Source organism: Aulonocara sp. 'chitande type north' Nkhata Bay, linkage group LG20 (genome assembly GCF_057382095.1).
Source record: "Aulonocara sp. 'chitande type north' Nkhata Bay isolate Kocher_YH1m ecotype deep benthic linkage group LG20, A_spYH_male_GT1.1, whole genome shotgun sequence".
Classification (NCBI taxonomy): domain Eukaryota; kingdom Metazoa; phylum Chordata; class Actinopteri; order Cichliformes; family Cichlidae; genus Aulonocara; species Aulonocara sp. 'chitande type north' Nkhata Bay.
In genome coordinates this window covers 32,212,693-32,229,648 of record NC_141363.1, presented here as the reverse complement: position 1 = coordinate 32,229,648, position 16,956 = coordinate 32,212,693, and the positions used below count along the sequence as shown (strand labels likewise).

The 16,956-nt window shown below is 39.7% G+C and overlaps 1 protein-coding gene across 3 annotated transcripts in view; it reads left to right on the top strand.

The window, feature by feature from the left end:
- Nucleotides 1-22: 22 nt before the first annotated feature.
- LOC147306004 (serine/threonine-protein kinase WNK2) overlaps nucleotides 23-16,956 on the top strand; it is a 42,815-nt gene continuing 25,881 nt past the window's right edge. Inside the window, exons 1-6 of one of the 3 annotated variants that reach the window (XM_086278702.1) lie at nucleotides 23-651; nucleotides 1,045-1,826; nucleotides 13,778-13,950; nucleotides 14,032-14,252; nucleotides 14,359-14,516; nucleotides 16,865-16,953. In XM_086278702.1, coding sequence (XP_086134828.1) covers nucleotides 1,185-1,826; nucleotides 13,778-13,950; nucleotides 14,032-14,252; nucleotides 14,359-14,516; nucleotides 16,865-16,953 — 1,283 coding nt within the window. In that variant the 5' untranslated portion in view covers nucleotides 23-651; nucleotides 1,045-1,184. The remainder of the gene's footprint in view (nucleotides 652-1,044; nucleotides 1,827-13,777; nucleotides 13,951-14,031; nucleotides 14,253-14,358; nucleotides 14,517-16,864; nucleotides 16,954-16,956) is intronic. The other 2 variants (XM_086278703.1, XM_086278704.1) reach the window with 2 other exon arrangements.

Genomic DNA, 16,956 nt, shown 5'->3' with positions numbered 1-16,956 from the left:
TATGATGAGTAGGCTTTCTGTGGCGTCCCAGAGTGCCGTATGATTGGATGGACCATTCCCCCCACCTCCACCCTCCTCCCTTCTATAGTCCTCACCAGGGGCGTGGAGCCAAGCGAACTGAATGGGAAACACATTTGGTGTACCTCACCGGTGCACTAACCAAATGGTGGAAGGCGATGACAAGCGCAAACAGCTGTTGGTTTAAGTTAACTACCGAGGGGACTACAGGAAAAATAAAAAAAACCCGAGTCTTAAAGCGACCCGTGTGTGCTATTTACTTACGCGGCAGCGAAGAAGAAGAAACAGTGGGGAGAGTCGCATCGGGAGCTGCAACCGAAGAGAGGGATGCGGGGACTTAAAAGGAGATAAATACAAGAAATTCGTCAGTTATTTCTTGTCAGCATGTGGTATGTGTTCAGTTAAGAAAGCCCGAATTTGTTTGCGGTCGCTGGGGCGGCTCCTGTGCTTGAAAATGGAGATAATATGCAGATAGGGCGTTTTTGAAGTCCACCTTTTGTCGTGGACAGTCGGCTAACGTTGGCGAGGATTTTTTTTGAGTGCTGCTACTGGACCTGGCAGGTTTGTCTCTGCTGTGTGTCACTAGCGTCAGTTATACTCGAGGGTGTTTTTTATGCCCCTTTTTTGAACAAGGTAAGTCGTGCCTTATTTTTTTAATGTCAGTATTTGAACGTAAGATAATATTGTGGGTATACTGGGGGGAATTTAGTGCTAGCTAGTTGCCAAACTTATGTCGCCGAAGCCAGCTTGCTAGTTTCTCGGTCACCTGGACGACGATGGCTTCTGGAAGCAATGCTTTAACTCCTGGGCTTGTCTTTTTGTCAACCCCCTCTTACTGACAGCAGCTAACTTCACCTCAGTGATTATTACCATGCTTAACGCCCATCGATAGCTTTAGCAATAATGTATAACTGGGGCATATCGTATTTCTTTTGCAGGTTCTTTTATTATTATTATTATTATTATTATTATTATTATTATTATTATTATTAGCGGATAAAATCTTGTCTATGTCATCCATCCCAGTGTTGTTAAGGGCCTCTCCCGGCAAACTGCGTCACCGAGTGGGCGCTGCAGGTATTCATCTGTCGATCTGCGTGTTGGAAAGTCTACCCGTGATGGCACGAATGACCTGGAAACCAAAGCGACTAAACTTTTAAGTCACCATGGAGTCTAAATCAGGCTCCGGGGACCATCAAGACCTGAGAAATTCGCCTGTAACCAAGTCTCAGTGTGAACCGGGCAAAAATGTGCGCGAGGCCATGGGTGATGGACCCGTCAGTCTTGTGGACTCTGTAGTGAGAGGTGGGAGTGACCCCAGCGCATATCCTTCCTCCAGTTATCAGAGGATTGTGCATCAGAGATTCATCAGGAGAAGTTTATGGTTTTCAGACACAGATGAGCAGGCCTTTGAAGCACCTGAATGTAATAACAGGAGTAAGATCCTAAACATTAACCTGCGAACAATTGTGGACAGGTCAAGGGGGACCAGCTGTGGGATACAGGAGGGATCCAGCACTGAAAGTCAAGGTGGGCTTAAAGACAGTGCAACAGAGAGCGCCAGCGCCGATGAGGACAAGGAGAAAGGTGGAGACGCGCTAAATGTTACATGCAGTGATGGTGGTAAAGCTGCTGTCAAGGCAGCCAGTGAGGAGAATGAGGAGGAGGCAGAGATGAAGGCAGTCTCCACGTCTCCAGGGGGAAGGTTCCTTAAATTTGACATAGAGCTGGGGAGAGGTTCCTTCAAGACAGTCTACAAAGGCCTGGATACTGAGACCTGGGTGGAGGTGGCCTGGTGTGAGCTGCAGGTAAGGCAGTAAAATTGTCTCATCTCATTAACAAAATTTCTGTGACACCAATTCGTTGTGTATGCAGCAGTTACAGACAAGGCACAATTATCTTTTTCATATCTGTGAAAAAAAGGCTTATTTGTCACATTTTTAATCCATGAGATGGATGCTGACCAGAGCTATCTAAAAGTGTCTTCACATTTTTCCCTCTACGATAAATATATGCGTGATTAATATTAGTGGAAGAATGCCTGACTCCCACAGGAAGCCCTCTATCTTTTCTCCTCTGTGTTCTCACTGATCATGATAGTGTAATGGAGATGTCTTCAGGGAGCTGTCAATCAGCCTCTAGTCTCATGAAGGAGTATGCTGAGTTGCAAATTGGTCACCACTAAATTTTAAATGGTTTACACTGGAAGACTGATTGACAAGCAGTAGCTGTAGACATGACATGGAGGAACATACCATCGCTGAAGTATGGCGATCGACAGTTTCGCAAATGCACAAGGGGAGTTCATTTTCTTGCGTTACATAGACACAAGGAAATCACAAGCTTAGACTGTGCAAAGGTATTAACTAATTATTTCCGTCCTTCTGAGACTGCAACAAGGATTATTCTCTCTCCCTCTCCCAGGAGGCTTAAGGGGGACTATAGTTAGCATGACTGGCCCCCTCAAAGTACAAAAACATGTCCTGTGATTTGTTATTTTTTCTCCCTATTTAGATAATTTTGTAAAGGATTTATTTTACATTGTGTGTGCTCAGACAGCCTTCATTTTCCATGGCAGTTTGGCCAGCTGATTGCATGATGACACTCAGCTCAATCATTGAAGTGGACAGTGCAGGAGATGCCGGTTCGCTCTCTACCAGCAGTGTGTCTGCATGTTATTAGTGGTGCTACTCCCTGCATCGCACCCTCTGTGTAACAGGAGGTGAGCAGACAGGAAGCAGCTGAACCTGCCCCATAGCCTGCTGGGAGCCTTGTGGCAGTCAGTGGCCTCAGTGAATACTTTGCCTAGGGTACTGAAAACATGCTGCGTCAGTACTGTGCAAGATGAAAGAATGCAAACCACTTCATCCACTGGCAGGAATTAAACCTGTTTTGTCTGACTTTAGCATTACAGCGCAGTGACACATAGCATCACATAAAAGGACTTTAAAGATAGAATGCCATTGTTGAGCATGCAAAGACACACTGAGACTCGAAGGCCTCATTTGGATGATGATATCATGCACGCTGACAGCAGGAAGCAGCCCCGAGCTTTCCTCAACTGGACAACGCAAAGCTGTAGTTCAGTCCAGTGGATGGAGAATGTGGAAGAGGGATCTATGTACTCTTATTTTATTTTTCCCTAAAGACAGATTAAAACTCCCTCTAGTGGACAGTTGACAATGGATGTTAATCATGATTCAAGTGATCATGTAGTCATCTCATATATACTGTTGTAGCTTTGAGCTGAAGGTCTTCCATTAGGTACTGTTGGATAAACAAAATAACAGGCAGAACTCTTTCACGTGTTGTTAAACTGTCATAGCAGATGCAGTTTAGGTAATTATTATCCATTTATTTTCTTTATTGGCCATTTGAATCATTAAATGTCTTACAAAGGAGTTTCCTTGCCTCCTTAGTGATATCTGAAGAATTAATCTGCAGCCGTTTATTGATTAATGAGTCAGTTGAAGCTATTTATTGTGCATAATTACACATTCCCAAATGATTTTTACTCTGGATTTTTTGCTGTTGGTCACAGAATACAAAATATAAGACAATTAATTTCCTTCTCTGATGTTTTATAGATTGAGTGACTATAAAACAGAATTGGATTAATTGACATTTCAGATATCTTGTCCTGTCTAAATTCTAAGGTGTTTCATTTATTTTTTAAAGGGCCAAGCAAACATATTAAAAGTTACATTTGAGAAGCTTGAAGTTTTTGTGGAAAAGTTACTTGAACATTGTTTAATCTGTCATTCTGGATGTTTCAGTGTGTATTTACACTGCTATATTACACAATGTCGGAATTCAATTTTAAGTTTAGAGTTGCTGCATTGTGCAGTTAGACCAACAGCACACTTCTTAATTATGGGCATTTGTAATAATCTGCAGACTGTAGTACGGGAAATGAGATTCTTTACTCCTAAAGAAAGTAGAAGAAGGAGTAGCTTCAGTAGGCTTTATCAACATCCTCAATGTTATTGTCTGTCAAGCTGTAATCAGGATGAAATCACTGGAGAGATGAACTAAGAAGTGAGATCAATAGGATCGTAGTGTATATTGAGCCTAAAGGCAGACTTTTCAAGGTGGAGCTCTTTGAACCTGACTCGATCACCATAGTAACCTGTGAGATGTGCAGTATATATACTGCACATCTCACAGGTGGTGCATGCAAGCTGTTTTCTTCTTTGTGCACAGCAGCCAGTGCCAAAACTGATGTTATGATTGCTCTTGTGCAGGGTTCTTTGGTCTTGTTTTGGCTTACTATACAGCTTGCTTTAAAAAAAAAAAAAAAAAAAAAAAAAAAAAATATATATATATATATAACCAGGATGGTCAGCACATACAGGCTGGAAGCACAATTGTACAGGCAGATCAGTCTCTTCCAGCATCTCTATGATACACCATTAAGTGGGATTGCTGGTACTTTCAGGAAGCTGAGCTATTTTGCAGAAAACCTCAACAGTTGTTTTTTAAAATGTTTTGAATTTATTCTATTCTGATTCCAGCTGTGATTTCTTTTTTTTCTCTGAACAGCAACATGTGTCTGAAGACTGCAGTGAATCGTCTATATCAGCTGTAAAAGCGCATAAAATTGTTTCTCTTCTCGGTCTGTATTTGTTACTAAGCCTGTTTTATACTGCAGGTATTACAGCTAATAGAACACAGATAAATCAAATCAAATCAAATCAAATCACTTTTTATTGTCACATCACATGTGCAGGCACACTGGCACAGCACATGCGAGTGAAATTCTTGTGTGCGAGCCCCACAAGCAACAGAGATGTGCAAACACAACAACACAAACGAGCAAAATACAAGAATGGCCAACCTGAAACTAATAAATATATGTACAATATATAATAGTGTATGCATTTCTGGATGTGTATACTAAATATTTTCCTACGTGTGTGTGTGTGTGTGTGTGTGTGTGTGTGTGTGTGTGTGTGTGTGTATACACATTTTTACAAATTAAATAGTAAAAAAATAAAATAAAATAAAATAATAACATGATAATAACATGATAATAACATGTTTTATTCTGTTGGTATTTACAGAAAATCACAGAGTATATTCATTCTGTAAAATGAATCATTCAAAGTAGTCAAAGTAATTTCCAGGTATCTGTCACTGAAAGTGCAAATGTACTTCATGTGTTTCATATTTAAATGTATGACGTTCTAATGAGCAGCTTTTATGTTAGAAGTTAACACCAGCAATGGGCATGCTCTGGATAAGATAAATATGATAGAAAAACTATGCCATTAATAAATTCTCTGCCATCATTCTTGTCTTGCACCCTGTGATAGACAGACAACTTGCCCAGGGTATACGTTATCTTTTGCCCCATGGGATAGAACCCCCTGCAACCCTGAATTACATAAGTGGGAAAAAAAATGAATGGATGGATGGATGGATTCCTCTCTTACCCTTTTTGTGGCACCAATCAATTTGTTCGTTTTGTGAGTGTCTTTTATGCGAGCACGTGGAAAACGTGGTTAAAGACAGTTTATAACCACCATTATATCCATTATCTTTCTAGCCTTTCTTGGTTTTTCCAAGCCATCTAATGCAAAGAGGGCTTAGCTGTGTTGAGCTTGCTTCATACTATTACCCTGAGATAGCATGGTAAAAATCGCTGCACAGACTCAGAGCTCTCCTGCCCATAATCACACAAGATCTTTTTGGTCATATTCAACAAAATAATAAAGTGCAGGTTTCAGCAAGTCTTAAGCTTGCATCTGAAGTAGGTCAGAGTAAACAACATGGGGGTAAAATCTTACGTGTGGCATGTGTATGATGCCAGCTTTGCCGTTCCAAGCAAACTGTTGTGGAAAACAGGAGATACCCCCATGGAAGACAGAGAAACATGAGATATCACTCTTGATTTTCCACTGTATTCTCGCCTTCCCGTGGTCACATGGCTTTCCTCCCTAGAAATTTTAATCTGGTCTCGTGTTTGTTTTTGCTCTCTTCCTCCCTCGTCTCTCTCCCTTAGCCCTGCCCCTTCCTGTTCATGCCCATCTCCCCCACATCTCTGTTTCTGTGCCAGGCTGCTGGCATATCACAGATGGCCCTGGCTCATGCAAGGATGTTAATGTGAGAGAAGGATGCCTGTTTTCAGTCCTTTCATTGTTGAGAAGAAACACATCCTGTGATTCTTTTTACTTTGTCTTAATCATTATTGCTCTCTGGAATTTTTCTAAACTTTGGAAACTTTTTCTTTCCACCACTTGTGGCTCAGTGTATTGATTTTTATCTTAGTGTTGAATGCTGTGTGCACACTTGCAGACAGTTTACTTCTGACCTTTTGCAGACTTCTCAGGTATTTGGCAGTGAGCTATTTTGTAGATTAAATCTCTTTTTTCAGCTTGTGACTGCAGAGTTGGCAATGATGCCATGGCAGTGTTATCAGGCCGCCTGTCTTTGCTGAAGATTGGGGATTTCTTGAACCAAACAAACCCAGCAGCTTACTCACTAGATCTGTTTCTTCACTCCAAATGCTGGATTTCACTGTAATCATAGATTTAGATTGCACTCTCATCTGACAAGATGATACCACGCTTTCTCTCTGGATTAACATGTGTAATAACACATCTTCTCCTTGTCTGCACAGATGAACAAAAGGTAAACAAAGTTGGAGATGCCCAAATGGGTCATTGTTTACAGCCCATCTGGCATTGAGAGGCCCTGGGCAGCATGGAGAGCCATTCACTGTGGCAATGCCTTATCCGTTCCCCCATCTTTCATCACATCTGAATTCCCACGTCACCAAGTCAACTGAAAAGCAATGGCAAAGACAGATATGCCTACTGGTGTGACGTGTGGTATAGTTGCATGCTGCAGGTGTGATAGTTGTCTCTTGTACAGTCTTTTTGTTGTTGGTGTTGTTTTCATTTAAGTCATTTCCATTCATTTGAGAGCATCTGAATGTGTTTGCTGTATGGCTGAATCAGTGTGCTGGTCACTCTATGGTTCAAGTTGCAACATAATTGGATCTAGTAACCATCACTTATCATTATGAACATAGCCTAGGCCTGAAGTGTATGTACTCTATTGATGAAACGGCTTTAGAAAGAATTGTAAATCCACAGCATGTCTTAACTGGTAAAATGATGCTTATCCAAAAACTCTCACCTTGTATGTTGGTTTATTCATGGTCTTTGTCCCACATCGTCTGAAAGGAAAAGCTGCAAAGGAATAAATAATTTTTTATCTTAATGTTTAGGAGGGATAATGGGGAGCACATACATACACAGACATACACAATGTTTTGAATGTTTTCAGTTAGATTAAAAAAATTGGGAAAACTTCTTTACTGTGATTTAAGCAAACATTTGGTTAAAGAGACAGTTGCAGTATTTTTAATATTTTTACTATAAAATGCTACATTATACACAGGTGGATAAAATTAAGAAAACCAGAATCATATCAGTTATAATTCCTGTGAGATGTGATATTTTGTCGATTTAAAGCCTTAGGTTTGCGGTATTGTTCAGCACATTGCAGTTCAATATTGTGGTCCATACCTCTTTTTTTTTATTGATCTTATAAAATATCCCACACTGAAACATGCACTGATGTTATAACTGTTCGAAGCAGACTCAAATTTGTTTATCAGGGAGCTGCAGAGCAATTTTCAACTGATTAATTAGTTAATTGACCAGTAATGGAAGCTACACATTAGGGTTTGCCTAAAACGGTCTATCAGTTACAGGGGTGGCTATCAGACCTCTTGTATGCAGCCTTGTTTTGACTTAAATGCCACATTGGCTAGACTTTTATTAAAGCTGACACACGTTGCTATGCTGCAGTCTTCACAGTTTTTATCTTGTGGTCTATATATATTGTATCTGACTTGCTGTGCTAGTACCTCCGCTGTAGTATTGCCTTAACATTTCGTACAGGGATTCTCTAAGCAGCTTTCAGAGCAGCACCTTACGTTAGGACATTTAGCTAAATGGCCTTTGACCGCTCTCTTTCCTCCCCCCCAACAATAGAAAGTGTCACAACAGCTCATTAGGACTAGTAATCCCTTTTGGAATTCAAGAAGGTTATTTGTATGAACAAACCTGGAGCACCTCTGTATCCTGTTAAGGCCTCCTGCTTAGGCTTTGTGGTATGAAGACAAGGGTTACTTCACTCTAGTTGGCCTCTGCGTTACTAAGCTGTTTATGTAATGACTAAAAAACAAATGGGCTCACTGTAGCACTTCCATCTTAAGTTACTATTACTGTAAACTGCTATTAACATTTATGCTGGGAGCTTATTTCATTTATAAATCTTTAAATGTGCTGATAAACTGAATATGTGATTGTTGTCTTTGCTATAAGAAGTTTCTAATTCTTTGATTAAACAATGTAGGAATCCTTCTTCCTGGTATTTTACTTGTTTAGTCTGGCTCAGGGTATTATGCCGAATAAAGGCTGTCTAAGTGGCTCTGTGGCTCCAAACACTGCAGCAGATTCTAAAATTGTCAAACCAGGGAGTTTAGCCAGGCCACCCAGTTCAAATCAGGGCAGCTCTACTCGACAAATCATTGCTCTTGTCCTTATCTCAGTGCCAACCCTCATCATCAGTGGTCTGTACGATGCAGGACATGTGGAAGCCTGTCCACCCTCCGCACTCTCACTTTCTGGCTTGCACCGGTCCACACTGGCTACAGTAGGCTTTAGTCATTTACATGGACACTGAACACATTTGTGAATTTGTCTGAAGTTCAGAGCAGATGGGTAAAATTTGCCACCCGGTGTATCATAGCACTGCAGCTATTTGTAGCCACTCTGTCAGCTCCTCCATGGTTTTTACAATGGGTCTGAGTGACCGTGTTACCGTTAAGTATCAGTGTTTGGGGTCAGTGTATTGAAAGTGTCACCACCAGCTGTCGTACCTTGGGTTGGATTGGCTGGACACACAGGCTAATGCTGCTAAAAATGTTACCAGTTAAAGCAGATTAGAAATGAATGAAATAACATCTACTTGGCTTAAATCTAATAATAAATAATGTAATTATATCTATCTGTATATATACACGATTACATATGGAATATTTTACATATATATATATATATATATATATATATATATATATGTATATATATATCACATCTGATTTCGTGCAACTGGAGAGGGGCACATTAACCACTTGTGAATTTTGAAAGTTCTGTATATAAAATTTTATATTAAGCCAGGTATTTAAAATTTACTGCAAACTTCTATGTCCATTGCTTTAAAAAAAATATAGACTTTTGCAACCGGATGATTCTTTTTGTTAAACCGTCTGTTTCTAGTGATCTCAACTTTGTTAAATTGTAAAATAGGCATCACTTTCAAGACTGTCGTAATGAAGAATATACCCCAATATTTATGTGTATTTGATTTCTTAGACATTGGTAATGTTGAAAATCATTCAACTATTTTCATACACAACTGTTGGTCTCTTGAGTAGATAAGTGAGTATTAGTAAAATGTTTTTCTTTGTGTCCAAAAAAACCACTTCCTTTTCAGCCTACGCGTTTTCACAGAAAAAAGCTTTATAGGAGGTTTCTATGCTTTAATCTGCTTTGGCTAACTGCTGGTCACAATCAGCTAGTCACACTCATACACATAAACATCCAAGCAACAATCACAAGTGCTCTTAATATGATCAGCACCCAATTCATTTATTTCATTTAGTATCTTATGTTCTGTTTTTCTTCTGTTCTCAGTGTGTCTGTGATGCTTTTATTTTGCATAGTTTCTGCTTGTCTCTCCCCTTCTGTTTTCTTAGCTCACACTTTTGATGCCCAAACAGCAAAGTAATCATTTGGGCATAGTCTGATTGTTGTTTTCTGCCACAGTATCGGAGTGGCTTCTCATCTTGAATGTTGTTCTGCCTCTTTGACTCCTCCCTCCCAAGGCTAGGTGAAGCATACATTTGTCTCTTTCAGAATGCTTTTCAGATATTTCACCAGCCTTTTCTTATTCAAAACATTATACTGGGCCACCCTGAATGCCGGGTATGCCATTTTACTCTGCCTGGGTTTACCATGGTTGTATGGCAGGTGTATAACAATGAATACAGGGATAATGGTAGCTGGCACAGCTGCCGGTCAAAGCCTCCTGCAGTCATGACTGATGGGACACAATTCAGCTGCGGGCAGTCTGCTGGCTCATGGCTCACCCTGCACCAGCTTTTGTTACAGCATTGGAAGCACTGCAGTAGTCATCTGTTATTAAGGATGGGTGGAAAGGGTTTCCAAGTAAATTATCATACCGCCTCAGCCTGGCAACCAGGGTTTGTTTCCCTTGAGTCCAAACATTTTTTGTTGAAATGTCTGCATGAACTGAATAAGATGTGGCAGTAAGGAGGTAGTTCTGTAGCTATGGTTAAAGGAATATGACCTGTATTGATTGTTAATGCGTCACATTATCATTGTGAGCGAGACTGAACCTGAGCTTTTCAATGCGGCATTTAAATTCTATACTAAGGCCTATTTGCTGTGGGATTTCTGCATATTGGGGTATGCATGCTAGTCAAGTTTTACTGGATTTTACAAATAACTTATATTCATGTAAAATATTTCTTTATCTTCATTTATTGACAAAAACATGTGACAGTAAATATGAGTTCTGCTGTCCTTTTTTATATTACAATTTGTTGACAAGTTGTTTGAATACAAATCCCAATAACACTGTGGCTATGGAGTACCAGTGTTGCTAATCTGCTCCTTGTTAACGAAGGATCAAGATGAGGCCAAGTTAATTAGGTAAAGCAGAAATAGTAATTAGGAACGCTAAGTTGTAGTGGCAAAGAAACAGCCAGACAATTTGTAATTTGGCTGGCATAATCAGGACTAATGCATAAACCTGTTTCTCTCCTAATACATTTATCCTCTAGGATGCGTATCTCACTGGTTCAGTAAGTTCAGATATTTGTATATTAGGTAAGAACTTGTAGACTTTGTCTCATTGGGGGAAACTGTGACAAACTAAAATAGACGAATTGGTGTCTATAAAAAATTACAGTCATAAGATTTCTTCAGACAGAACGGAGCTGTGTGTGAACTACATTTGTCAGCAGCCACTCATTAGCCACTCAGTCCATGTGCCACTTCACAACCTTAGCATTGTTCTATGCTTTCAGATGGATTGTGAATTGAATCTTTTATCAGAGATGGGGGATTAATTTTTCATGTAGTGAGATCTGGGATCATGTAAAATGGTACAATTGGAGTCATACCTGATGCTAGTACATACTGTAATTTTGGGTAGCATTCGTTGCATCGGTGTAATTTAAATCCAGACGAAGGGAATGTTCATGTCATGATCCACAAAAAAATGTAAGTATGTCTGATTATGTCAGTAGCCTTCAGGGAGAAGGCTAAAGCCCTTTATATACAATCAGTAAGCTCCTTTCATTAGGAAGTGTAACTCTTACAGCTTTGTTATAATTATCCTTAAATCCTCAGGTAAAGTAGCTGGACTGATGGCAATCCCTTCACAATTTGTTTTGTGTATTTTATGTTCAATATAGGTATTTGTTGTGCCTGAAAATGAATAAATAAATGAAATGAATGAATGAAATGAAACAATAGGAGTATGCTATTCCTACTTAATGTGACATTAGGTCAAGAATATGATTTTGACACTGCATTTATATACTATGATAAGCTTGCAGAGTTCCTGGATCTAATATTTTAATCCATTACTTGATTCTTCCAACACCAAAAAACCCAGTGGTTTGCTTTCTCATTCTGATATTCTGTGTTGCTGTATGAGCTAGCCGAGCTGTGGAATTAACAGAGGTGAGCATACAGATATAGTGGATGGCAGCATTGTAGAGAACAGGTTTAAAGATTCCTTCCTGATAATGTCACTATCTATTTTTCTGCCCTTGCTGCCTGCTGTAGCTTTCAGTTTGTGTGTTTGACCTCACTCAAGCAGTTACCTGCTCTGCTATGAAGCACAGGTGTGATAAGATTACATGCACATACATGCACACAAACAATAAATGGTCTGTTTGTAGTGCAGCAAATGTACCGTAATGAGTCACACTTGTTAAAGACCTCACAGTAGCTATGAGGAAATTGATTTTCAAAGTGACATTCTTCCATTCTCTCAGTGCGCAAAAGCATATAAGTGCACATAACTCTCGACGCAGTGAACCACGCCTCTCAGCCTGCATGTGGCTTCTGAATTATGCAGAAACCCCAGTGTCTGCTAAGAGGGAAAGACAAGTGAGGGTGCAAATGTAGGGGGTGATGCGGGGAGTGTGACTGGAGCTTGGGGAACACTCTGAATTGGGGCTTATTTGAAAAAAGCAGCAGGTTTCCTGAAAGATGAGATCAAGAAAGCAAGGGAGCAGTAAAGGAAGTAATCTGGGGAGAGGAGGGGGGGAATTGCCTAAAGGAAAGAAAGCTGCAGCACTCAAGCTTTAAGCAGTCTTCCTCATTTCTCTTTGTTGCTCTTTTTTAGACCTATGTTTCAGGTAAGCTTCAGACCATGTGGTGCTCCTGTGCAACAAACAGCACATGGGGATAACCCAGCCCAACTTAGCCAGCCCAAGCCTTTCATTGCTCAGCTTGCTTCAGTAGAAAGAGTTCTCTGCAGAACTGAATTATTCATGGGACTTCAGAAGAGTGCAGTGAAAATCCCCACACCCCTCACCACCACCATCACCACCATACACACTTACACAAAAAAACCTGACATGCCACATTCTTATACATGCAAGCCTTATCCATCACATCAATCCACTCCTCAACACATTGAATCACAATGTTGTTAATTTTTCTGGTTATTCATGCTCATTTTCTAATTGCAGTTTTATCTAAGAAGGAAGTTGACTTTGGGTGAATAATTGAATAGATTAAATCCCGCTAGGTTGTTTTCACTGCATTCCACCATCAGTGTCGTCGGTTTCTGTGATGGGTGGGGTCTTGCTGCTAGACACAGCTCACTGTGTGTATGTGTGTTATATAAGTCGTTGATGTAGTGGCAGTAAAAAAAAAGAAGACAAAAAAAAAAAAATCACAGGAAAGAAACCACAACCTTGCACTAGATACAGCATGGTGCTGCCAGACTAGGAACTGAGAAATGGTGAGAGAGTAGCTACAGAAGATGCTTTTTGTGTTTGTGGGGGATCTCGGGGATGAAAAAGGGAGTGGTCGGGGTGCAGAAAAGGAGATAGATTGCAGATGTGGGGGGAGGGGACTAAGAGGGTGAGAGAGTGAGAAAGCGAGTGAAAGATGGCAGAGATCGATGACACATAACCTTTAGCCATAGCATTTTGAGGGTGTGACGATGTTAATGCCTTGGTTCATTCTCCCAGGAGCGGCTGTGCTTTGTCACCCCTCTTTCTCTTTACACGTCCTCAGTGTTCCTGGACAAATCAAAGCTAGCAAGTAAGAGGTCACATCTGATCATATTACATCTAAAAATGTATTTACAAACAAAAGATTTCGCAGAATGTTCTTACTGATTGAAAAAGACACTCATCTGAATGTTCCCACACACGTACACTTGTGACGTGTGTGCTTTGACGCACATATGGTCTAATTAGAGATGTGTATATGTCTCAGAGACTGACACTAACCTCCACCTCAACTACTCCGTATTTCCCACTATCAAAAGCATACTAGAAGCATGAATTTAAAATGTGGAGGAATGATGGGATGCTCTTCCATCTGGTAGTTTTTGTGAAGCAAATATGTTTTACAGTTATTTTTAGGGGCTTGATAGTCATCATTTCTTCATCTGTTGTTTCCTATAGGATCGTAAGCTTTCTAAAATGGAACGTCAGCGCTTTAAAGAGGAAGCAGAAATGTTGAAAGGCCTCCAGCATCCCAACATTGTCCGTTTCTACGACTTCTGGGAGTCACCGCTTAAAGGAAAGAAGTGCATTGTTTTAGTAACAGAGCTCATGACGTCAGGAACGCTAAAAACGTGAGTATGGATGTAGGCAGTTGTTTTTAATTTGCTGCTCATTTAATTATGGTCTAATAGGTTTCCCTTTCCTTCATGCAGCTATCTAAAGCGTTTCAAGGTAATGAAGCCCAAAGTGTTAAGGAGCTGGTGTAGACAGATCCTTAAAGGCCTCCACTTTCTCCACACCAGGACGCCTCCCATCATCCACAGAGATCTTAAATGTGACAACATCTTTATTACTGGACCTACAGGTTCAGTAAAGATAGGGGATTTAGGTCTGGCAACACTCAAGGCAGCTTCTTTTGCTAAGAGTGTCATAGGTAGGAGACTTTTAACATGTGACTTGACAGATTTGTGGTTTTTACAGTAAGAAGTATTAGTCATTTGTCAACTGGGCTCTCTTGTTCTCTCCATCTGCTCCTGCAGGCACTCCAGAGTTCATGGCCCCAGAGATGTATGAGGAACACTATGACGAGGCTGTGGATGTCTATGCCTTTGGCATGTGTATGCTAGAAATGGCCACCTCTGAATATCCCTATTCTGAGTGTCAGAATGCTGCTCAAATCTACCGCAAAGTTACCAGTGTGAGTCATGCTGTGCAATTATTATTATTTTTTTAATTCTTGCATTTATTTTGGATGCCTGACTGTGAAGGAGAGGGAGAGGGGCAGAGAGGGCTTATAGCATGCAACAAAGACCTTCAGCTGGAATCAAACCAGGGATGCTACAGTTATGCAGTACACTGGAACTGGTCACACAGCATGGTGTTTTACATTTACATTAATATGTTTCCACCAAAATCACCTGTTCATGGAAAACATACTTTGGTCAAAATTTCTCAGAGCTCTAATTATGCATACAAATTGAACTTCTAAATATTTAATGTTAAATTAAGATTAAGATAATGACTTGTCAAAAATGGGCTTACACTCAGGGATTTTAACAGAAACCTAGAGATCTGTCCAGTATTTAAACATTAATGAATGAATGTTAAGTAGCCCTAATAGAAATATGATGAACCATAATGACTATATGCTTGGAATAAAAGATGATATACAGGCAAAAAGAGGCTGAACTAATTGCTCATCAACTGTCACCAGTATTAAATGCAAAACCTTTAAGGTGATAAATGCACTGTTTATTAAAATTAAGAAGTTGATAGTTTCATATACTAAGACTTTTCCATATATTCATTTACCAAGTTTTCTCTGTAAAACTTGGTTTCTAAAATGTTCAGCAAGAAAGTGACTTCTTTAATGTATTAATAATTCAGTGTCATGCTTTGTGAACATGGCATAGCAAGGTTGGGATGTTTATTTTGCCATTTCAGATAATAAGTCCAGAGAATTTCTCAGAGTACAAAATCAGCACCATTTTCAGGTAGATGATTCCTCAGTGTTGAATTTCTTGGTTGAAGAGTCTAATCAGCCATATGGTGTCACTCAGGGGGTCCAAGTTTCTTTTGTTTTCTGGATGAAGCCTAAAGGCTGTATTTCTGTACATCTTCCTTTGCTAGCAAAGCATAGTGCTTTGAATACTGATTGTTTTGTTTTTTCACTTTTAAAACTTGGCAGGGTTGGAGCTGAAAAAAACAGACTCTTTCACCTGTTAGTAGCTGTTAAAGAAATCTCTCAACCTATATTAATGGTTAGGGAGCATCAGTGCAGCTCTCTATAGTTGCTATTTTTTGCATTGTATTCATATGAATGTGCCTTCCACAGTGGGATGTTAATAGAAGGCTGATCAAAGAGAAACCCTAATAGCATTATACATTGTGTGTACTCCCTGAAGAGATACAACATCCAGCTGAATAATTGGTGGAATATTAATCCAGATATATGCATATACTTTACATCTAGTTTATTTTGATGCAGAAACTTTATTTTCTCCAGTTAATTATATCACACGTTTTATATAGTCTGGCTGCACAATTAAAAAAATAACTGGGTAGATTATACCTGTAAGAAACTAAATAGAAGTGTTATGTTAAGAAAAGACAGAATTCATCCATTTTTAGAAGAACTGCTCAAAATCTATTGGGCATCAAATATATTGTTAAACCACACCAGCTGTGACAACTCAGGACCGTCTGCACAGTCAAAACAGCCGAATTTAGACCAACTGACTGTAATAGTAGTTTACAAAACAACATCTGGCTGCTCTAACATGTGTAAATAAGATAAGATAAGATAAGATAAGATAACCTTTATTAGTCCCACACGTGGGAAATTTGTTTTGTCACAGCAGGAAGTGGACAGTGCAAAAGTTATGACGCAAAAATTAGAATACAATAAGAATAAATACAGTACACAGCTGTACAGAATAGAATAAAATAATATACTATATACAGTAGAATAAAATAGAATAAAAATATACAATAAGATAAAAATAGAATACGAATGCTATATACAACTGAGTAAAAATACAACGATGCCAGAAAAGATTATTGCACTTAGTGTTATTGCACATGTGTGGATGTGTGTGTTTGTTCAGTTAAAGTCTTTGTTGTGGAGTCTGACAGCAGTGGGGAGGAAAGACCTGCGAAATCTCTCCGTCCCACACCGTGGGTGCCGCAGTCTTTGAATTGGAACATTCAAAGCCTTTGTATGAGAACGAGTTGGTTTTTGTGCTTTGAGCTGTACTTTTAAGAAATTTACTATGCTGCTGGAGTTTTTGTGAGGCTTCCTTTGGATGTTTTTATGCTTTGTGGGACCTGACATGAATTCAAACTGACCACTGCTGTGGTACTTTCGGCTCTCTTTTCAGAGAGCGAGTGTGTGATACTTAGAAGATAAGATTTGGGTGGAGCATCACAAAAAAGAAATTTCCATTCATGTGTTCATTTTTTTTCTCTTTTGTTATGTTTTGTCATCAACATGACATCCTTTCATGACATATCCACAATGTTTTGCTTATATTTCCCTTTGCTCAGGGAGTAAAGCCAGCCAGCTACAACAAGGTCATGGATCCTGAAATCAAGGAGATCATTGGAGAGTGCATCTGCCAAAAGAAAGAGGAACGGTG